At 46.6% G+C, this 23,709-nt stretch overlaps 1 protein-coding gene across 1 annotated transcript in view; it reads right to left on the bottom strand.

The window, feature by feature from the left end:
- Positions 1-23,709, bottom strand: part of PPM1H (protein phosphatase, Mg2+/Mn2+ dependent 1H) — a 227,762-nt gene that overhangs the window by 95,984 nt on the left and 108,069 nt on the right. The window contains exon 4 of the mRNA XM_032493111.1: positions 15,389-15,501. Coding sequence (XP_032349002.1) covers positions 15,389-15,501 — 113 coding nt within the window. The remainder of the gene's footprint in view (positions 1-15,388; positions 15,502-23,709) is intronic.

Genomic DNA, 23,709 nt, shown 5'->3' with positions numbered 1-23,709 from the left:
CCTGCAGAAGGGCAGCATTTAGCTCTTCCTGGTGTGGCACTGTCACCCACAAAGGCTCTACGGGTAACCCGCACCATGTGGGTGTTCCTATGTGGAAGACACTGCAGCCTTCCAAGCAACAAGTCACAATGGCCGTGACACGTACAGGAAGCCAGGTGCAGCATTCCACGAGATGGCACTCAGTCTTCAAACAGAGCCGCGAGAGGGCGTCACTGCCCAGTCACCAACACAGCCAGTCTTGTGGCCTGAACAAAGTCAGCCTGCCTGAGAGGTTGCTCATAAGCTAAATAATTAAACATCCCTTCTGGAACACAGCATGAAGACTGGTTTGCTGGGTCCATTTTATTTGACATTTATTCAACGCCTTCTATAGGCAAAAGCACCACATGAAAAGTACAGTGTTGAAAGCACAGTACTGTAAGACCATTTTTAACAACCCCACGGAAAACCTGAAGGGACTGTTTATGGGGGATAATGATGATGGGAACAACAGTAACTATCATTATTATTATACTGATAAAAACAAACACTTATCTAGGTGCTAGGAACTATACTTAGCATTTTACACTTACTATTCTTCTACCAATCTTCTTTTATTATCCTCATTTCACTGTTAAGGGAACAAAGGCACAGAGGCTGAGAACTTCTTTCAAGGTCACACAGCACTATGGTAGAGCCAGGCCCAGAACCCAGCTAGGCTGTCTCCAGAATCTGTGCTATTAATTGCCATACAGCGTGTTCTACCACAAATGTTCTTATCTGTTTTATATACTGGGCCTTTGTTACAAGATTTTATCTAAATGAAGGGTTTGCAAAAAAGCATAACACAGTCTCGCCATTTTTCAGATGACCTATTAACACTGAGAACCAGAGCAGCCCGTTTGGAAGAGGGAACATATGCCCTTGAAATACTGGTGGCAATTATGGCTATGACCTGCCAGCTCCAATTCACAAAGAACAAGACAGGAGGGAAAAAAACAATACACAAACTATGACACAGAAGAGACCCAAAATGGGGGAGTGGGAGGGGCAGTGAGCAGGCAGAGAGCTGAATCAGTGTGAAAATTAATTGCATGAATCCAGTTTTTGCAGGCAGGCCCAGTGGCCCACAGCAGGGAATGAGTTCCTCCTCTGCAACCTCAAAAGCCTCTTTATTGCCTGGAAGAGAAAAGCAAGGGGCCAAGTGCTGGGCACCAAGCACAGCCAGGGGCAGAGAGTCTGGCAGGCTTGGGGTCTAGCAGGGTGGTTGAGGGCACGTGAGGGCTTCTCTGCTGCTGAGCTCCCTGGGAAGCATGACCTTGACTTTACAGCTAAGTCTAACAAGTAAAAAAAGTGTGTGTTTGTCAAATGCCTGAGAGCTTGGAGGCTTTTTCAAGGGCTTTGCTGAAAAAGGACTTTTTCTGCGTTACTTAGAGACAACCACTGCTTGCCCAAAACACTAGGGTAAAAAAAAAATCCCCAAACTTGAGAGCTGGAAAGGATATCAGAGGCTGTCTAGTGCGCCCCCAAAGTACCTAAAGTATAACTGTAAACTATACAGGCCCTCAGCCCACACTGCACGGTGTCTCAGAGAGGACGCTGACTCGAACTGCTGTCCAGATCTAATCTGGTAAGAACAGAATTCTGGAGTCCAGAGCTGATACCTGGCGGCAGGGTTGGCTAAGTTGTACTCCACACTGGGATCCTAAAACAGCTCAGGGATGCTATCCAAAAAGTCCATAACACACACTTGTACAGCAGCCCAAAAGTTAACACAGCCCTTTCACATTCAAGTCATCTATAATGCAATGCAAAATGTATCTTACCTTGCATCTTTTTAAAAAATATAAATGAAGCTATATTAAAGTGGCAAACTCTATTTGTAGTATCAGTAGTAATTGCAATAATAATATATTGAAAACCAATACTAATAACTAACATTCATTAAATGCTTTCCATTTGGCAGACAGGCACTTGTCTAAACACTTCCAACATTTTGTTACTTTATTGATTATCAGTCTCCCCCAGCTCCACCCACAACTAAAATGCAAGCTCCAAGAGGCTCTATCAGTAACTAAGTCCCTAGTTCCTGGAATAGTGCCTGGAAAACAGTGGACATGCAAATTTTTTTATTGAATTAATTAATTTAATCTTCACAGGACTCTCTGAGAGATTGTTATGACCCCTATTTTACAGATGAGGTAACTCACACACAGGATGGTTAAGGAACTTGCTCAAGGTCACACAGTAAGTGACAGAGCTTGAATTCAAACCCAGGCTGCCTGGCTCTGAACCCTGCCATCTTCACCAACATCTAGCGTTTCCGGCTTTTCTATTTTAATACCAGGCACAGGAGATGAATGCCTTACAGGCACTTGCTCAAGCAATCTAATGGTTCCACAAGGGAGGCTGTTATTATTTTAATCACATAGACGAGCAAACTTCATCTGAGCGGGATCCTGTACTTTGCCCAAAGTCAGGGGGTAAGCTGCGCAGCTGTAACAATCCCAACTCAGGCCCGCGGGAGTTCCCAGAGCACACGTTGAACGCCACGCCACTCTGTGTCCTGAATCTTCCTCTGCCCAGAGTCCCACACGTGCCCTTTAGGTACGGGTCTGCCTTAGCCACGCCCTGGAAATCTTATTTTAGATTTATACCTAACTTTAAATTTCACATTATCTTTTTTTTTTCCATAACCCACATAAATTCACACAATTCACACAATAGCTGAGTCCAACAGCAGCGCCACCTGTTGGAGGCGCAGAGCTGGCCTGAATCAGAGCCTGAATCCAAACCACACCGAGTTGTGACCAAGAAGAAAACCTCCCGCTCCCTCAGGAGGAAGGGGAAGCGAGGCAGGGAACTCCCTAAGGCAGGATTCAAGAAAACTGCTTCCCTTGGTGGGGGGTGGGGACCAGAGGGAGGAGTCAAAGGGAACCTGGACCGTTGGGGAGCGTAGAGGGTGGAGACCGGAAACTCCACGGGCTGAGAGATGGGTGGGCAGCGACAGCGGCGGCGGTGGGAGGCGCAGCGCTACCAGCAGTGGTGGTGGTGTGGGGGTGGTAGGACTAGTCTTAGCGGTGGCAGTGTTAATGGTGGCGGCGCTCCTGGTGGTTACATTGTACTAGTAGTAACACGGGTGGTACTGGTCACAGCAGGACTCCTAGAGGTGGTAACAGTAACCGTGGCGAGAACGGTAGTAATGTTAATTACAACGGTAATGGTGGTGGTAGCGGTCAAGCAGGAGTGGGTGGCACCCCGGGAGGGCAGTAATCACAACCAAAGGGCAGAGGAGAGCCTGCTGCTCGTGTGGAGGGCACGAGGCAATACTAAGGGAAGGGCTGTGCCCACCACCCAGACCTGCATGCTTCCGCCAACCTGGGAGCTGCTGGTTCAGTCAGACACGCTAAGCTTTGGAAAATGCTCAGTCAGTATCTGGGTGGCAGACACAGTGCTGGAACCAGCAAATCAGGGCCCCTGGGGCCTGAAGGAAGTGGAGGTCAGCACAGGGCAGTCTGGAAGCCACTAGGAGCCCGGGACCCTGGGAAAGCCCTGCAGGGTGGTTCTGGGGGCCCCATCAGGGCTGGCAGAGGTGGCAACGCGAAAGCTGCTTTGAGGCGTCTCATCTGTCTTCTGACATCTAGGCCAGGAAGACAGGGGAAGAACATCGACCAGGGCCTCAGGAGTGCAGGGAGCGGACTGGCCAGGTCATCTGGCTGGATGCTCATTTCACGGCCACTCAGTTTCAGAGCTGGAAGACATCTTTGTGATCAGCTAACAAGGTCTTTTTAACTCTGCTTGTTTTCAAAGCAGGTAAGTGAGGCTGAGAGAGGGACGTGAATTTTCAGCTGTTTCAGCGTGGGACCGGGCTGGATTTCTCGCCGTGTCTTTGGGCTCCCAGTCCAGCCCTCTTTCTCCTGCTGTCTCACTGAGGAAACCCAGGGTGACATCAGACACCTGCACTCTGGAGACCTTCATCCTGTGCTTCAGGGCTCCACACTTAACACTCTTTCATCTCAAGGACTGCTTGAAAATTTCAACCAATCAGAAAACGAAGCATTCCTCACGACTCCCCAGATCACAGTGGCTCAGCAAACTGCTACAGTAGGGTGAGAATATTATTTGATTTTAGAAAGGGCTTAAGTTGCTGAGCAGAGACAGCAAAATCTTGGAAGGGAGGAGGCAGGACCCCAAAGAACCTGGGTTCTAATTCTATCCCTGCCACCAGCTACCCGTGGGAACGTGAGAAAGGCAGTTTCTCTGGGCCTCACTTTCCGTATCAGAAACAAAGATTTAGACTAGACCAGTGGTTTCCATCATGGTTACACCAGAATCAACGGGAGTCCTTTTGAAATAAAGACTCCAGCCCCACCATCAATGATCCTGATTTAGTAAGCCTGAGAATAGAGGCCTGAAAATATTTAATTAAAAAAAAATCCCCCAAGTGGGTACACAGATGTCCGCATTGAATCAACAGAGAGACAGGCAGATGTACAGATATGCAAGCAAAATGTTATGACAGTAACTGCAGACTTTAAGTAGCAGGTATATAGGAGCGCACTGTGAGTCTCTCAACTTTTCTGTATGTTTTGAAATTTTCATAATAAACTGTTAAAAAAAAAAAAGCAAATAAAAGGGGGGGGGGAATCCCCCAGGTGATTCACATGTGCAAGCAAGTCTGGCATCTTTGGTCCAGGTCATCAACCTTCAGGCCTAGTTCAGGTGGTTTTCGGGCCCCACAGAGCAGCCCCCAGCACCACCCTGGGAAGGGGAGCTCGTGTGAGCACTCAGCCTGGTTCCAGGTGTCCGTCGGAACGGCCCCCACATTGACCTGTTTCCATGTATTGGGAACCTGTGTAAGAGTCTACCAGAAAACATGCAAGCAATGGTTCCATTGCTTTTTCTTTTTAAAAGCTGTGTAGACCGCTCTGGAAGATGGTCTTTAAGGGGCTTGTGTAGCTCCAGCTGTTTATGAATTTACAGAATCGCTTAGGGCTTCATGTGCATGATGGAATGGAGGCTTTAAAGCTAGAGCTGGGGAGATGGCTCAGGTATTTGAAGAGTTCAGTGAGAGGGGCACCTGTGCAAAGACCCCGTGGCCATGGCCATCGTGGCAGCAGCACCAGCTGCTACTGGGAGGGCCCCGACCCCCCCCCCCCCGGCCTCTCTCCTACCCGTCCCCTTGCTCTGTCCATTTCTCTCCAGTCCTCAACTCTAAACGGCATGTTCCTGGCCAAGGTCTTTGCTGTTTTGTCTGCCATATGCATTCCCCTAGGTGTCTTTCCGGCTGGTGCCTTACACTTCCTTCAAACCTTTACTCAAAGGCCGCCTCCCCAGCGATGCTTTATTTGGTTCCATCTGAAACTGCAAGCCCGCCTGGGACCACTGAGCCCCTCCCTTGTCCTGTTTTTCTCTGTAGCCATCATCATCATCTGCTGGTCCTCAGCATTTCCCTCACTCGCCTTGCTTTTTACCTGTGTGGCCGACTGGTCTGTAAGCTTCGTGAGGGCAGGGGGTTTGGCTTATGCCAAGGACAGTGAGGCTGGGGTGCAATACAGATTTGGTGAATTAAAGAATCACCACCTGCCATACTCTGTCCACGTGCCCCACACTCAGTATCTCTGACCTGCATGGGGTCTGGAAGAGTGGGAACCGGCCCCTTCCATGATGGGAGAACAGAGATGTTATCTGTTGGGGTGAAGTCTTGCTCCTGCCAACCCCCGCATCACAGGCTCATCCCCCTTCACCACGCAATATTGCCAGGACACCAGCTCATTTCCAGGCGCTGACACTTCCCTTCCTCCCTTCTTGGCACGAACGGCTAAACCACCTCTCACCCTGAGGAGTTTGTTCACCTGCTCACACAAGCCAGGGCAAAGCTGAAGATTAACTGCCCACCTTGTCCAGTTCACTCCCTGGAGCCAACTAACCATCTGACAACCATATAATTGTGGACGCGGTGGACCGTCATGTCACAGTCATCCTCGAAGTCAAATAGCACAACCCCATGTATGCCGGAGCGCCCCCCGTTCAACCAAGGCAGCCTCCACTCCTTAAAGCGGGGGGGGGGGGGGGGCGGGGGCAGCCCCGGGAACACCTGCTCTTGCCCTTCACACCGCGCTGCACACGGAGGCTTGACCACCTGTCCTCCACCCGCAACCGTAAGCGCCCTGAGGACCTTGCCTGCCCCATTCACCTCGTTTCCCCAGCTCGTGGCCTGGCGCATGCAGGCACCCAAATATTTGTTGCAGCCTGCTCCTCCCGTGGCATTTCCCTTCACTTTTACCATATCTTTACTTCGGGGCTCTGACTGTATACTACATGCACGAGGAATTGTACAAGTTAAGCATAAATAACTGAAGATGGATTGAGACATATTTATTATGGATCCATCATAGTCATTATTTCGACTCTATTAAGGGTGACATCAAGGAAAGGAAATGTGCTCAAATAAGACCCACACCAAAGAGCTGCAGTCTGAGAGCAGAAAAGAGGCTCAGCTACTCAACTGAACTGGTATGTCACTTAAAAACCTCGACAGCATAACTGCGACAATGTAAAAGTAATCTCAAAGAACAGAAGGTATTAAAACATCAGTACCATCATGTCCTACCTGGGTGATATCATCTTTCTTTTTTAGCACGAAATGAGGATTGTGTTCTGTGATGAACTTTCTAAAGACAAATATTTTATACTGTTCACTTGCAGGCTTCTCCATTATTCAAATATGTTCTTCTCCAAGATGAAAGGGGATCACAGAGAGACAGCTATTTCTTCACTGTCTGATAATTTAAGCTGAACTTACAGCATCTCTTCTAAATCTGACGGTGATAAAATTAAAGTAACAGAAGAGGTCACTGGTGTTTGGGCTCTGAAGATAATGGCACCGAAGTTGTATGTCATCAGCTCCATGGGGAAAAAAATGTAACAAGGAATACAGACACCATCACTTATGGAACCTAACATGAGTTCCCTTCTCAATGCCCAATGGTGGCTGGAACTGCCAGATGTTGCTCAAAATAAATTCCCTTGCGCCTGAAGACATAACTTATACGCTGCTACATTTCCCAGCAGACCTGCTCCTCAGGTCGGCCATGGACTTGAATTCTAGCCAATGGAAAGCATGCAGATGTGATGTGCCAAGCATGCAGATGTGATGTGCACCCCTTCTAACCTTCCTTGAGTGGTCCCTCCATGCTCCTGCGGGGGAGATGCCCCCAGGAACCTTGGAGCCAAGACTTCAAGATGACAGAGCCTCCTTCATCCCAGGTCTCCGACACCAAGAGGAGACAAAGCCACTGCTTCTCTAGGCTAGTGAATTTCGGGGTCTATTGTTTCCACACTCAAGCTATCTGACAGAACATCATATAACAGCAAACATTTGCCCCCTTCCTTCCACAAAGTGTGAGATTAAACTGTTACAAAAAAGAAGGAAAAATGAAAACAGTCACAGTATTTTTTAGATCCTCCTAAAGTCATAGAAACCTAGTGCTTAATGCAGACCGTGAAAAATCAAATTACTTAGTCCAATATTCTTGCTAGGTTACACAGCGATGCACAAATACCTTCCTTAAGAGAGAACGCACCGTCTTCTGGGGCAGCCACTGCATCTCTGGTCAGCTCTCACTGAGCTCCTGCCGATTACCATGACAAAGCCAGCAGCTCACTATGAATGAGCAGCTCCTGTGGCCCCATCCTGTGCTGAGAGCTTCCCACTCATCTGCGCATCTAACCCCCACCTCCAGTTACAGATTACAAAATGGAGGCATGGAGAACATGAGACCAGCTCAAGGTCAAATATAACTAGAAGTGGCAGAGCCAGGTCCACCCCAGGCGGTCTGAGTCCCCGCTGTTAACCACCACCCCGTCCTCCAGTGGCTGTCACCTCGGTCCCAGACTCACGGAGAGCAAGCCTTACCGCTCTCCCCAACATCTGACAAACACCTAAAGACCTTTTTTATAGCCACACAAGTTGCCCTTTCACATGGCTGAAAAAACTCCGGTTCATTAAATTTTCCTCATCCCTCAAACGTGGTTCCAAACTCCTTCACCACTTGGATTCCTCTTTGGAAGGTTCCTGTTCTTTCATGCCCTGGTTGGATTGTGTCACCTAGAAAGGGATTTCATGTGCAAAATGACATTAATAGTAACACTTCCCCCAAAAGGGTTGGTGTGAGGATGAGTAAGGTTATTCATGTAAAGCCCTGGTAACTAGAACCCGTGCTCAGCGCCAAGTAAGGCAACCCCAATCCCTAGCTGTCATCTGCCTTATTCTTCAAAGGCTACAGCCTATGGTTACATTAGGTTCTGGTGTTTACATCACACTACTGACCAGGTTGAATTCACTGTCCGCTTAAATACATTTTTAAATGTGTTTTAACCATGGATAAGCTGAAACCACTGATAAGCTTTGTTCCCCGACTGTGCTAGTTTCCCACCCGACCCTGTTCAACAGGTATTAATTACACTCTACCTTGACTACTGTTAAACTTCACCTAGTTAGGTCTGGCCCACCTTCCCAGGCATGAGAGGTCTTTCTGAATCTTATTTCATGTTGGTTTCACATCATCAGCAAATTAGATGATTATTTCTTGGAAATCATGGTGGAGGTTAGAGTGGCCCAAAGATAAAGCCTTAGGTTGGCCACCAGGAAGTTCCTTCCTGTCACTGCCCCACTGTTTCCCTTCTTGGCAGCCAGGGATAGATAAGGCCACTGTCCTAACCACAGTCATCTCATGCCAACGTTTGTAGCTGCAAATGCTCCACCTCTACAAACTCCACGAGACTTCCCAGCCCCTAGGAGCACAGTGAAGTTGTTAAGCGCATCCCTGGTTGGGACGGGGAACCACAGCCAAAGGCCCAATGAAAAGAGACCAGAAGTCCACACTTCTGGGGGGCATGTCTGATCTATTTCAGGTAAGGGAATCCTAGCCCAGTGTAGGGTGGGATGGAGTGGGTTTCAGAGCCACCCCGTAGTCAGCAGGAGTCTGAGATGAGCTATATCATGCAAGAAATCCTTACCCCAACTTCCACTTCTCGAAGAAAAGGACCTGTATCCCAGAATATCATTCTGGCAAGAAGGAATCCACCGACAGAGGAGCAGGCGGGGCCCCCCCACCTCAGGCAGCCACACTGCAGAGCATCAGGGGTGAAACACTGCCACAGAAGCGCCCCCGGCATGCGGTACGGGGCTGCAGCCGAGGCAGCTAGATGCTGACAGTGTTCCAAGTTTGATGCTTTAGCCTCAGGCCGGGAAGAGCTGTAATTTTTATACCCTGAGGACACACAGGCTCCTTCCCCACTCCCTCAGATGCCCAGTGGTAGACTTTAAAGAGTAGTTCTTCCACAAGGCTGAATCACCTGTAGGGCTTATGCTAACTAACACAGAGCGCTGGGCCCCACCCCCGGGGTTCTGTTTAGTAGGTCAGGGGTGGAGCCATAGAATTTCCTTTTCTCGTTGACAGTTGCCACTGCTGCTGGTTTAGGGACGACACTTTGAGAACCACTGACTTAGGCGCAAAGGGTGACCAGGGGAAGGTGGCAAAAAATCCCAAGGGAAGAGACAAGGAGGAACTCCAGCGAGAGAAGGGCCTCCGGTGCCCTCTGCGTAGACAGTGAGCGGTTTGACAGGGAGAGCAAAGACTGATTTGAGCCATCACGTGGTCTCCATGCCTTTGCAGATACGTATTTATGATCATCTGATAGTTGCATTTTCTTTCTGCTAATCCCTTCTATAGGTTACAGGGATAGCTAAGGGGTTATGTAAGGGGGGGGGGGGTGATGCAGAAAAAAAGGTCCAAACAATTCATCTTTCATAGTAGACAATGGTGGTTAACTGTGTTTTCCTATTTTTTAGACATTTGTCAAAGAAAATGAGAGCTGTGGTGAACTTAATGAAGTTGATGGAAGGAGATCAAATCTATTTCTGAACTCAGAGGAAGGCTACTATCAAAGCAAGAGCTCCCTGGCAGATGTGGGCAGATGAACCACTTTCTAGCAACAAGCAGTTTCAGGAAGGTTCTGTACTGGCCACTGGCGTCCATGAACATCAAAAGGAAAGACAGTTCAGAAATGAATAGTTCTTTGCATTCCCTTGGGTTGGAGGCAGTAACATAGTTTCAGCACCTTATTCCTAGCAAAGGGGAGAAGCCTGAGAGAGAAGATATGGCAGATGTGTCACTGGTTTTAAAATCAAGAGATCTAAGTTGTTTTTATACCTAACTCCTGTACTCAAGAAAATTTCGACTTGCCAGAGGAATTCACTTCTGAATGCACATGGAAAACTTCAACATAAATGAAGCTAATTCTGCAAAATTAAAAATGAAGGAAAGAGATAAGAAAGGAAATCATCTTGGCTGGACATACTGGCTTTGTTTTTAGGATGATTCCTGGGCCACCTGTTAACACAGCTGCTTCGTGGACACATTCAACCTTCTCAATCTTTTCCAAGGAGGACCTTCAAGATCACAAAAATGACCTCATACTCCTCAGAGCCTATGACTCATCTTGAAAAAGTCTGCAAGATCCTTGCTGACAGAGAAACTGTACCCACAACAAAATGGGGGGGGGGCAGTTATCACCCAGAAAACACTGTTACTTTATCATCAACATGAAAACACAAAATTTCAAATGTCCGCAGAGAACCTTGGGACCTTGGGAAGGGGGTGGCGGCCCTGCGTTTGAGGAAGCAGCACCCCCTAGATCATAAATGAGTGAACCGGGCCCCCCAAAGCTACTATGCTTCATGACAGCAATGCATTCAAAATGGCTTCTAAGTGCACCCATCCATTCAGCTGCACCCCAAAACCCGTTTTAGGTGAAATTAAAGATGCCATTGATTGTAAGATGTGTCAGCATTTTACATCCAAATAGGAAAGAAAATGTCAATTAGAAACTAGTGATTTTAGAGATGTTAAAATGTGAAAAACAAAAACACCCTGCGAGTCTTAGCCTGGGTGGGACATCCCAGGGGACGGCACTGTGACTGAGAACGTGGGGCTCGGATTTCCAGTCTTGGGTGGGATGGCAGCCCAGCCCTGCAGTGGCTGTGGGACCCTGCCCTTCACTGTGCTGCTACAATGCCTACTTCTCACTGAACTGCTGACAGAACTAAGTATGATTCCCTGTTACAGTATTTAACATGTGCCTCGCACTTATTAGCTGTCTTATTCCTGCTGTTACTTAAATCTGGCAAGCGTGGAATCATGAACTTAACAAATCCTAAACAGTTCTCTTTACTCTGAATGGGTTTATCTAGTCTCAGTTGCCAAATCTTTAGACATTGTTTGAAATAAGTGGTAACAGCTTGGCCTCCTCAGTGCCTAGCACTCTAGAAATAAAGGGAAATAATCTTCCAAAATGGAGTTGAAGCATCTTCTTAAACCGAAGGATCAGAGCCCTGCTGAGCAGAGCGGATGACTCAAATACAATGGGTGATAGTTTGCATATTGCTTTGCATGGCATCTGCATGCCACCAGTTCATTTTTGCTTGAAGTGGAAATCCGCCCACCATCTGCTTCTTTCCTAGTGCCTCACGATCCCCTAGGTGTTGAGATGGCTGCTTTTGAAAACACTGAGCAACTGGCGTGCATCAAGTCGTTAGTGCCCATGCCCCCGTGGCTGGCTACCTCGGCTGTGGAGGGAAGGGCACGTCTGTCCCGGGCTGCACCACCTGGCATCACTGTGGACCATCCTACACCAAGGGTGGTCGCTGACTCAGAAACCGGTAAGCCATATCCAGCACCAGGCAGCTTCTCCTGAACACAACCCCCCAGCACACATGCGCCTGATGGTAAATCAGATGATTCACAGCTCACTAAGCAGCTCAGGAAACAGTTCCTGACCACCAGGAGTTTCCAAACCAAGCCAGCGCAAAGTGTCTCTTTTCCTGAGTGTGAATAATTAGGGGGCAGGCCGTGCGCTTATGACAAAGGTTCGCTTCCCTCTCAAAATTCTCAAGATTTAAAGCAAACATACAGCCAGCCAGTATCTCGTAATAAAGAAGAAAAATTAGCACTTAATCAGGGCCCTGTTGCCAGAATCTTCTGTTGGCAAGGATCATTTGTTTAAATTGAGCCCTCAGATTAATGACTACTTGTCCAGAAGTGATAATGGACCTACATTTATATAGGTCTGATCGAAGTCCATGAAGTTGTTTCTTGGGAGTAACTGAGTATATTTGTAAACTCAGACACCTCTATTATGTTATTGGCACATAAACTAGGCAATGACCCTACAGAAGATGGTATCAAATATCTACTGCTCACACAAGAGCTGAAAATACCCTAGTGCGTAAGTGTCCCGTAAGTCACCTTTGGACAGTGCATACAAACACCAACTCATATTGTTTTCAGGCTTCTATATGACAGAGGACCCTATGTGAACAGCAAACCCAACCTTTCAGCCACAAAACCCAAATTCCTATCTGGATACTGGGGCCAGAATACTATAAATATAATTAAGCTGATCAGGTTTTTAGAGGTGCTATTTTCTCGTAGGTAATGGAGGAGGGGGTGCTTCACAGTTTTAATAAACATAAATTACCAGTTAAGCTTTTGGGTTTACTGGGAATAACATGTAAAACATCACACTTTTATGGACTCAGAAACATCGGGACTTCAGTTATTCGAAAATTTTAAAAAGTGACTCTAAGAAAGATAAAATTACCAAAAGACTAACCTTTAAAGGACTGCTTTACTTTTCAAAAGTGTCAATCCTCCTAGTGACAATCTTTAGAATGCCAGAAACTTAAGAAATTAATATTTAGTCCAATATCACCATTGTTATAGCTGCGGAAATTGAGATCTAGGCTAGAAATTGGCACCTTAAAAAGGAAGTGGGGCAAAAGTCCAGAAGATGAACAGTTGGGACTGGCTGGTCCTGGACAGGGGACAGGAGCTTCTGGAAAACAAGCCTGAAGCCCTGACTGCCTGGGTAGGGGGCTCTGTTAAGGAGCTCGGGGCTTTGAAGGAAACTTCAAAAATGAGGACAGGGCGGCGGGGAGGAGCTGCTTCTCTGCAAAGCATAATCCAACAAAAAGAGATTCTGGGCCTGGAAGCTGGGTTACCTTCTGAGTCCCGGGGTCACCGGGTGAAAGGCACCTCCCTGGGACGAGGGGTGGGCCTGGCCCCAGGGAACAAAGCGTTCAGTCTTAGTCACTGGAAGAGTCAGAGAAGCAAACTCATCTCGAAAAACTCGGAACTAGACATCAAGACCAAAGTGAGTATAAGTGCAAACGCTGAGTCATCAATTCAGCCCTGCTCAGAACAGAAACGGATCATCTCCGGGGCTGTTCATCTGTCTCCAGCAAGCTCAAGACCTAGAACGGAACAAGGGCCCAGAGGCCGGCTCCTCAGTGTGTGTCTTACAAGGCCCCTGGAGGCAAGAATTCCTATATATATATACATATATATATATATATATATATTAATTGAAATATAGTTGATTTGCAATGCTGTGTTAGTTTCTGGTGTATAGCAAAGTGATTCAGTTACACATACATACTCTTTTTCATAATTTTTCTCATTATAGGTTATTACAAGATATTGAATATAGTTCCCTATGATATACAGTAGGGCTTTGTTGATTATCTGTTTTATACACAGTAGTTTGTACCTGCCAATCCCAAACTCCTAATTTATCCCTCCCCACCTTTCTCCTTTGGTACCCGTAAGTTTGCTTGCTATGTCTGTGAGTCTGTTTCTATACTGTAAATAAGCTCATTTGTATCATTTGAGGATTCCTTTTTTTAAGGTGCTCCAACCCTACTGCAGGAATGGAAGAGGAGCAGATGTTATGGTGACTCTCTGCTTGCCCCCACCCTAGAGATGTGGTCTTGGCCTGTGTCTGTGCCCTGGCTGACCGACATCTATGACCCTGCATTCCCTGGGTTACCTGTCATCTGGCTTCCAATAGGAAGCCCTGGCAAGAGAAAGGGGCACAGAACAGGCAGAAGTCAGGGTACATCCTCCCCTTCTCTCCCTGCCCAGGGGCCCTCATCAGTGGCCCACTCTCCTGGGCTCTGCTGTAGCATGTCCTCCCTGGACCCTGCGGCCGAGGATGGTAAAGCCTTCCTGGGTCTCAGTACTCCTAGCTGGTTCCCCTTCCCTCTTTCATTCAGTTGATCCATATGAGGGGGAGTCTGTCTCCTGCCACGACCACTAGGAACGAAGCCCTGAGATACTAAACACAGCATCTTATACTCACTTCCATTTACCTGGAAATATTTTATATTGAAACTGAGGTATCTTATACAGCAAAATGGAAATCCACATAAACATTAAAAATAAACAGGCCTTCAAAAAAACATCAATCTTCAAACTCCATAAACACTGCTGCCTTGGCAGGTCACTTTCCTTTGGTCTTGGGAACCTTTAGTGGGAAAACTGGGAGAGGATGCTTAGCCAGGGTATCTGGAAGCTTCCTCACACTCTGTTGCTCTGTAACTGGAATTCCTCGACTGCCCGAGGGAGGTGGCCTTCCAGGCAAGGCAGCTACAACCTGACAGAGACAGAAAAGGGGGTGGGGCCCCACCTCAAGGAGGGTCAGACCAAGCAGGGGTGCTGAGAAGAGGCATGTGACCCAGAAGGAGATGGAGGAATGGCAGCAACCCAAGACCACGTAGAGAAATCACTCGTCCTCTGAGGACATCACGATTAGAGGCCAGTACTTTGCTGTCAGAATAAAGAGTCGGCCTTTAGCAAAAAGCCCTGCTATAAAGCCAACATATTTCGTTACTAAAGGGACAGAGAAGTCGGTAACACCTATCAGAACACTTTTCACAAAGTCTGTAATTTAAAAATTCCCCACACCTAAAGTGAGGACTCATCGGTTATTTAAAAGACAATTAAAACACGTATTTATCTTACGCCTGTTAATGCTGGATACAGTAAGGATTAACCATAATCTCGTGGCCAAAGTTCCTTTCAGCTGAACCGGGAAGCGAGGAGAACGCAGGCGCATGTGCATAAAAGGGGCACCGCCCAGGCTTCCCGGAGGGGACGCGAAACCAGCCCCAGCCGGGGAGCCCTCCCTGGTTCCCCCCAAATACCCACTTCATTCAGATCCCTTTCCTCCTTCCTTGTCTCTTGCATATACTTAGCCCCTGCTGAGCTTTCACTGAAAAAAACACCAGGTTCTGAAGTCAAAGAACGTCTGGGTACCACTGGTGCAGGTAAATCCCGGGTGTACCCGTGAACGCCACTGCGGACAGCTAAGCAGAAGGCGATCTGTACCTTTTGACTGAGGAGGCTTCTTAAAGGCATTTTTAATGAGATTTAGAAGGCTTATCTTCCTCAATATCTAATCCCAAGCAGAACTATCTTATTTCTAATCATTTAACTTCCCTAAAAAGATACAAAGTACAGGAAGGCATCAAATGTTAGGAAGAACCTCGGGCGGATCTGCTTACCTGCTATCTCCAGCGTTTGCCACGTACAGCTTCCCCAGGAGGCAAACCACAATGAGCGCTGTGCAGCCACCAGATATATTATATGAACTCCTCTCTCGTTCTATTTGTAGGTCCTGGAGAGGAAAACAAAGACAGTGCTGGATTGTACAGGGACTCGCATCAAAGACTTCCTCAGCACGGCTCTAAGAGTCTGTGCTTCAAAGAACAGACAGGAAAATCCTTGGTACTGGCCCTTACCCTGCCTGATGCCCATTTCTGGGGAAGACACTGGCACAAAAGTGTCACCGACTAGACCATCTGCGGACCAGAGACAGGAAACAAGGGAAGGCAGACAGATTTAATCAGATAAAAATGAGAATAAAACCAATTTATTCAATAGATACCATGGCTTATGGAAAATTTAGTCTTTGTATGGATGGCCTGAGCTGCCATGTGCAAAACAGAAAGGAGAGGCTGATAACACCAAGCGGTTGGACCTGATCAGTGTTTTTAATCCCCAAGGCTCCAGTTAATGATTTCCTTTACAGCTGGATAAGAGAGGTGACTTGAAGGACAGTGTCCTCAATTCCACGCAGGCAGGACTCCACCCCCTGTCTTCCCGATCAAAGACAGAAGCTTCAGAACTCTGACCTGACTTCCTTTTCCCAAGGGACTAACTCGCAAGAGTGAAACACGTGCACAGTGACAGCCAACGTTCAGTGAGCACTTCCTCTATGTCAGGCAGTGCGCGAGGCACTTTACATGCAGAATCACACCTCATCCTCACAACTGTTTTATTAACCTCACTGTTCAGATGCAGAGAAGTGGGGAAGGTGCCCATAATGACGGGGCTGGAGTCTGGGTTCCAATCTAGTTCTCCTCCTCTAAAGCCTAGTACTTATTACCTGCCACCTAATGAGGTCTCCCCAAGAAAACTAAAACGAGACCCACACTTCTACTGACAGACATGCATCGTCCTCAAGACAGATGTCCTTGTGAGATTCTGTGCCAGTGACCGAGGCCAGGGTTCCGAGACCTCAGAAATATGGGAGTTGAGTTAGGAACACAGACTGAATGCTCGCTAAAATAATGCCAAACATCCCCAATGACACCTGCTGTTGGGGCCGAAGGAGGGAGAAGGAGGGCTGGGTACAGAGGAGGAGGAGCTCGTGCCCTGGCTGACCGAGGGCCGGGGCAGCTTTGTGATTCTGAGAAACCACCTAATTAGAACTCAGCTGCTTCTGCCAGCCTCCTGATGGGAAGGGGAGATGATCATTAATTCTTTATCTACCGGCAACAGCTCCAGAGGCCAGAGGTGGTAATAAGAGGTTAGGTAAATTGCCAGTGAGCAACTGGGAACAGGAGAAAAGCCTGAGCTGAGGATACAGATTAAGCACAGGATACTGATCAAAAAGTAAGTAGAGAAAAAGTGCAAAGACCTGGGAGAAAGGACGATAGTGGGAATGAGCTGGGAGAAGGGGAAGGCAGAGGACCCAGGAGAGGGGTAAGAGCATGTGCTGTGGGATGTGGTGGCTTAGAAACAAGTGAAGAAAAATTCCAATAAGGGACAGAGGGGACGGCAGTGTCAGAGCTGCAGACGGGTCACGTGTGAGGGCCACCTTCAAAGACCACACTGAGTTTTTAAAAGTTATTTACAAACTCTATATAAATTAGCTTAAAGGACTGAGATGAGGATTAAATTAGATGATGTGGGGGAGGGGAGGGGCAGACCATCGAGACCCTTCCCATGGCCTGGACCCCATGGGTGAGAGCAGAGACCTCTCTCGCTCACTGCTAGACCCTCAACACCTATCCTGGGTCAGGTGAGGGTAGTTTAATAAATGTTTGTTACGTTTCAGTGATCTCCCTGGCACTTCACCTCTGCCTTAACATGAGACATGTGTCCCACAATTCACAAATGAAAGCTTACAAGACGAATAAATGCTGAGGCAATAATGAAGCAGGAACCCAGGCTTCCGATCAAATGCCGTCAACTGACAAGAACAAATGAATGGTTATCAGAACCCAAGCAGGGATGGCGGGAGGCTGGGGGCGGCGGGGGCTAGGGGCATGGATGTCAGGAGGGAAAGACTGTCACAAGGAAGTGAAAGAGGAGAAAGAAAACATCTAGACATCGGAAGTTCCAGAAGTTCCGTCTGTTTAACCTTCAAACAATGCATCAAAACCGAACCAAGAGCCCTAATCACAAAGGGTTTTGTGGGTAGATTTATTCAAAAATTTTTGCATTTAAATAAACAATAGAAAGTTTATATTATGATAGATACGTATTTCATCAAATTAATATAGAAACTGGTCTACAAAGTCTGCACCCAGCACTACTGTTTTTAATACACTGGAAAGAACTGTTCCAGCTCCAGAAATTATTCTTTCACATCCAGAACCCATCTTTGTTTGAACACCTAAAGTCTGAATCAAAAATTTAAAAAATTTTTTTTTAAAATTAAAAAACATTTTTTTGTGGGGGAAGGTAATTAGGTCTATTAATTAATTTTTAGGAAAGACAAATTTGATGAAAAGTCCCTTAAACACCCCACGGCTTGCGTGCTGTATACGGCCTGGAATGTGAATGGCGCTCAACAGACTGACACCACTGGGTGTGCTCCGAAAGGGACACAGAGTCCATGAGAAAGGACCATCTCTGTAAATGATTCCGCCCACACTCAAGCTTCTTCTGCATCGTTGGTGCCTTATTTATCACAGTTTACATCACAAGAAAATCTGATTATAAAATTATTTAATTCTTTAAAAAAAAAAAAATCAAGCCAGAGTGTCGGACACTAAGATTTCCTGCTTCAGCAGAGCCCCCATTTGCCTTTAATTTGGGGGGAAACGTGGCAGTTAGCCGGCCCAGTGACCCCCTTGCTATTACATTCACAGCGCAAGGCAGTGTTTTTCTAATTGATTTCCTCCTTTCTTTCATCTGGTCCTACGTTTCAACTACCTTCCCTCCGTGGTTCCCCCGGCATAAGGAATGCTAAATTTGGCAACACTTCCACAGAAGTCTAGCTATTTTTTTATCCAAGAAACTCTGCTAACGTGTTCAGGCGTTCATCACCTTCCCTCTTTGTGTGGTAATACACGTGTGTGTGCGCTTACACACACGCACCCACGGTAATTACAACGTGTGCTCGCTGGGATCACTGTGACAAGAATTTGAGAGATGTGTTTCCGCAGACTTCACCCCCCACCCGCAAGGTCTCACTGACATGAAAATACGCTCTTCCATTTCTTCTAAAACTGGGTGTAACTAGAGCATATTCTAAAAATAAGTGCTTCCCCCTCCCCTCCCTAGAAGCCAAAATAGCACATTTATTTTTTCCTCCACCACCTACTCCTCTTGAAAAGATGTTTCACCAAATCTTAGTACTGAGAGGAACATTAAAGGACCATCTGGGTGGTTCTTTTACTACCAGATCAAACACAATAAATGAACTCAATAAAGATATATTTACTGTAGAATTAACTACCTAATTTCTTTAAACCCTCAACCTTTCCAACTAGCTTAATCTTTTCACATGCTAGTTTTAAAAAAGTACATAAAAATGTATGTTTTTTTTTTAAACCCTCAAGAAGTTTGGGTATTTTTCCCAAAGATCAAGGAAATCATAGAAAAACTGCCGACGGCTCTTGTGCTAAACAAGGTCCGATTTGGAATATCTTCCTCCATTTTAGTTGTCACGAGCCCCAAGACATAAGTCTAGAATAAATAACCCACAAAACACACGCACATACTATCATTCCTTTGTAAGTATGGTCTAAAAGGATCAACTTAAATGACTTCAAAGATTCAATTAACAAGATAATTGATTTATCTGCTCAATCAGGAGTCCCTCTCGAGGCTACTTTCTACTCAGCAGGACTGATTTCTCCCGTGTTATGTCTAAATATTACATTTAAGTGAGGTTTATCTCTAAATCAAAGAACGGATCCAATGTCTAAGGCCTGGGGTTTTATTTTGCTCCTTTTTGTTGCAAGGAAGAGTGAGTGCAATGAAGGGGAAAAAGAGGTGTATGTGAAATGAGACTAATTCAGCGGGAAATAATTGCAAGAAAGAAAATATGTTGCTCAGGATCGCTGTAATTTGGTTTGAAAGTCTCAGAGATAGGCAACTCCAGGGTCATTCTTTGTCTCCTACCAATTTCAGGCTGCAAGAGGAAAGCAGTGTCAAACAACAGAAGGGAGTGAGTGTTGGGTAGTTTCAGTAGGGCTTGGCAGCTGCCCCTAAGTGGGTTAAACATGGTTCTGAGCACACTGCTAATAGTGTCAGTCACAAATAATAAGATTCTGCATGGTTTTAGTATCTGGGTCTGCTTTTGGTTTATTCTCAGAACAAGCCAATCTGTCAGCCAGGCAATGGGAAAGGGAAAAACCAGTACTGCCTAATATTGCCACCTGCTGGCTACTAGTGGAATCACATGCCTTTTTTTTTTCTTGGAGGAACTTTCTGTTCTAGCAAAAACAAAGACAAAAAACCCTCTAGCTTAAATACAGACATACAGGTCCACTTACCACGAATATCCTAGTTTTCAAGACCACTAGGATTTATAAGCTATAAATAAGCTCTGCATTCATCCTCCTTTCCCATCATCTTGTCACCATATGGAGTTTCGTTTTTTTTTTTAACCAACAAAGCCAAGCTGAGTGGTATTTCCGACCATTACTCAGTGATAGGAAGATGTACGGCAGTTTTACAAGTTAAAATATTGCCATTTTTCTCCCTTCATCACAACCAGACTTCCAAATGTTCTTCACAGTGGCGAGGACTCTACGACCACACTGAAAAGGAAGCAGGGCAGAATTCTGAGATTCTTCTGCCTGTGTCCAGAACTCAGTTCCCGTAGGTGGGAGGTAAAGAGCTCACCACTGCGGACTTGGTTCTGATTCTGAGGAGGGCAAAGGCCCCCTGCAACTACACCTACACCGGAAGTGACTCCCGACATGGGCCTGGAATGCTGACGCCCCTGTTGTGGCGGGTGCGGGAGCAGGGTGCCGACCGACACCGGGACTTAGAAGACATTTATCTTCTTCACAACGGTCACCCCAGGCCAGGCAACAGCCTAAACACAGCTGTGGGAAAACTCAGCCGGGAAAGCAGGTGCTGTTACACGGTGTGACTGGGAAGCAGAGATAAAGGCGGAAAGTTCCTAAGATGCTGGTCTTTTTGGAAGGCAGGGTTCATTTTCCACGGTGGACACAGGAGGAGTGGGAGATGCAGGCTTCTCACGCTGAAGGGAGTTCCGGGAGGAGACACAATAGGGGCCGTGGGGCACCCCTGCCTCTGCCAGCATGTGTTAGAGGCCAGAGGTCAGAGGTCACCTTCTCACAAGCCACGCACTGAGCCAGGCACCCCGAGGATCAGAGAGAAAGAGAAAACAGTGCCTTCAAAGAAGCATCCAGAATTGGATGAAACTTACCATCTCCCCTCATCCTCAGCATCTTCCCCCCCAGCTGCGTTAGTATTTTTCAGCAAGTACGTACTTTTTCCTAGAAAAAAGTACTATTTATTCTGCCCTGGTGTTTCTGAATCTTTTTAATCAATTCTCTCTTTGAGACAGATAGCAACATTTCACTTAATGTCATTTAGAATATTGAAACCAACGAGATATTATATACCTCTATGTTCCTCTAAGGTGACTACAAGTGCTCCCAGATATAAAATCAAATCTTTTACTGCTGGACCCCCATGGCATCTAGAAGAACACTGGCTATAAAATATAAGCTCAATAAACACTAGTGACTGAGAAGGGCATTGGTGGGAGGTGGGGAGAAAGAGAGAGCAAAGACCTCTGACTGGATTTTGCTGAACTGTCGTAAATAAAGCAGAACCCCAAATGAAAGGCCAGCTTTGCCTTTAAAGGTATCTGAAGTTACATTCTGAATCTCAGGAGGGGCAGCTGCAAAAAGGCATCAGTGAGGCAAATTTGAGGCTTAGGTGCTGGGCCTCGGGAATTCTTAGGGATTAAAAGTAAAAAAGAAAGCAAGAGAGCCACAAAGCAGAAAAGGCTGAATCTTATCCAATATCGAGTTTTCCTATTACAGAGGATCCGAACGGCATACAACCTGCAATGCCTAGAGAACACCTAGAAACAGGAATGTTGCAAAGGGGCTGGCTGTTGTAAGGCAAAAAATTAGGAATGACTCGGCAATTCCCAACCTGCCCCTCCCTGAAAGGCCTGAGGAGGAACTACCAAGGCCAGGCCAACAGCGTAAGGACATCAGCCATGTGTCAAGCATGTCAAAGAACTCACGCTTACCTTCAACACTGACTCTTGAAAACCTAATATTGAGAGAGGGAGGAAAGAAAACGAATTCTTTATGGGTTGGCAATGGCCTTCCGGATCATTCAATCAAGAGTACGCTGTGTAACTGTGCTGTAAGTTCTGAACCTCAGCCCAGACTATCTAATGGTTAAGTCAGGCACATTTCTGTGATGCTGGAGAGATTTTTCCTGAAGACCCTGATGAAGCAAAGAAAAAAATGAGAGCATCTCTCTATAATTAGGGTAGACATAAGACATCATCCAGACAGGGACGCTTGTGAGAGTACAAAGGGACAATATTTGTAACTATTCTGGGCCAACAGGCATCAACTGGCTCAGTCCCGAGCAGAGCAGGAGGTAGGGCCACCCTGCCAGGAACAGGAGAACCAAGGAATGGTGAGCTTTCTCACTTAATATGGCCAAGCACACGGTGCAAAGTCCAGGCAGGCCTGTGACACACTGGGGGCTAGAGAGACAATCTGGGGAAAAAGTAAGCTTGAAGAGGAAGCTGTAATGTGGAATGAGTTGGAAAAGAGCAGATATGGCTTAAAACCCCAAAATTCTAGTATAGCACAGGCTGGTTACAGACGGCCTCTCCAGCTCACCTTACATCATTCCTGCCCTTGAAATCTGTCCTCTGCCCACAGTGGACATCAGCTTGCTGCCTCTGGCCCACGTGGGTTCTCTCACATAGATGGTTTCCTCTGCCCAGAAGGCTCTCCAGGCGCCCACGTTCCCTCTGCCTTATTCCTACTCCCCGAGCACCACTTCTCCGAGGACCCCTGCGCTTCATCTCTTTAACAGAGTCCTACTTCACCCTGCAGTTCCTCCTCTCAAGGCCCATCCCATTTACATTTTACTTGTTTAATACCCGCCTTTGCCTAATTTCTTCAATGCTCTTTTCCCAGTGAGGCCTGGCTTATAGTTTGACCCTAATGAATACTTACTGATGGAATGAATTACACAGGGAAGTGAAATGATCTTTTCGCTGGCAACTAAGAAACTTTCTGGTAGTGAACTAGTTTGTGAAAAGCTGAAAAACTTTCAAAAACGAAAAATGAGGTTCTTTACTAAGTATTTTTTCTGAGGGAGACTCCCATGTCAGGTAGTTTTTGCTAGGAACCCAGAGCCATTGATGGGCAGAAACAGCCTGAGATGGGGTGTGGAGGCCTGACTCAATGTGATACTGCCCTCTAGTGGATGAAACTGAGAATACAGCAGTTGGAAGTAAATGATGTCCCATGACACTCACTAGTCATCACTGAAAGAAATGGAAAAACCCAAAGTTTCTTTTGTTTTTCACTTCTATCACGTAAGCTGACTTTTTCTCCCACTAGGAGGACAGTCCACTGTCCAATTTCCACCTCGACTGAATATTTAGCTTTCTGAGCACCCGTGTTTACAGCTGTTCACATCAGAAAGCTGGAGAGGATTTTATACCAAGCCTGAGTAGGAGTCAATTTCACTACCCTCATCCTTTTTTCCTAAATAATCTTTTCCAGACTCCTGGTATTTTTCTTGGGATTGAAGGCGACCAGATACTCCTGAGACAGAGATGCATTTTAAACCACCTGCTACTCAAAGGGTAAATATCTATGTGACAAGAAGAGAAATGCTGGGACCAAAAGAGAAATGAGTTAAAGTGAGGAGAGAGGGCAGATTAGAGGTGTGAATTCACGAACTATTTTTGCCTTATAAATCAGTCAGACGATGCAGTTCAGTATTATCTACTTTTCTCCTCTCATTAGCACTCTACCTGACATGGTGAGAGGCTGGAGTCTGGAGTGTGCCTGGTGGGCGCGCTCAGTTCTGGAGGGACCTTTGTAGCTGCTCTTGCTTAAGAGCTTGTCATCTCTTTTTCATCTCCAGGTTTTAAGGACAATACTGCCCACTCGCCTGACTCTAGTCCTCGTGGCATCTGTACTTATCTCTTACTGTAACTGCACACAGGCTGCTCAGGAGAGAAAAATCTTTGGAGCCTAAATAACTGCCTCAGTAGAACGTGAGCTCAGAGGGGGAAGGAGATGGCGCAGAACAGACCTTCTGTGTGATTCTCACCAGG

The sequence above is a fragment of the Camelus ferus genome, chromosome 12, assembly GCF_009834535.1.
Source record: "Camelus ferus isolate YT-003-E chromosome 12, BCGSAC_Cfer_1.0, whole genome shotgun sequence".
Taxonomy (NCBI): Eukaryota; Metazoa; Chordata; class Mammalia; order Artiodactyla; family Camelidae; genus Camelus; species Camelus ferus.
The sequence above is the reverse complement of the archived record's forward strand: the minus strand, read 5'-3'. Positions and strand labels throughout refer to the sequence as shown.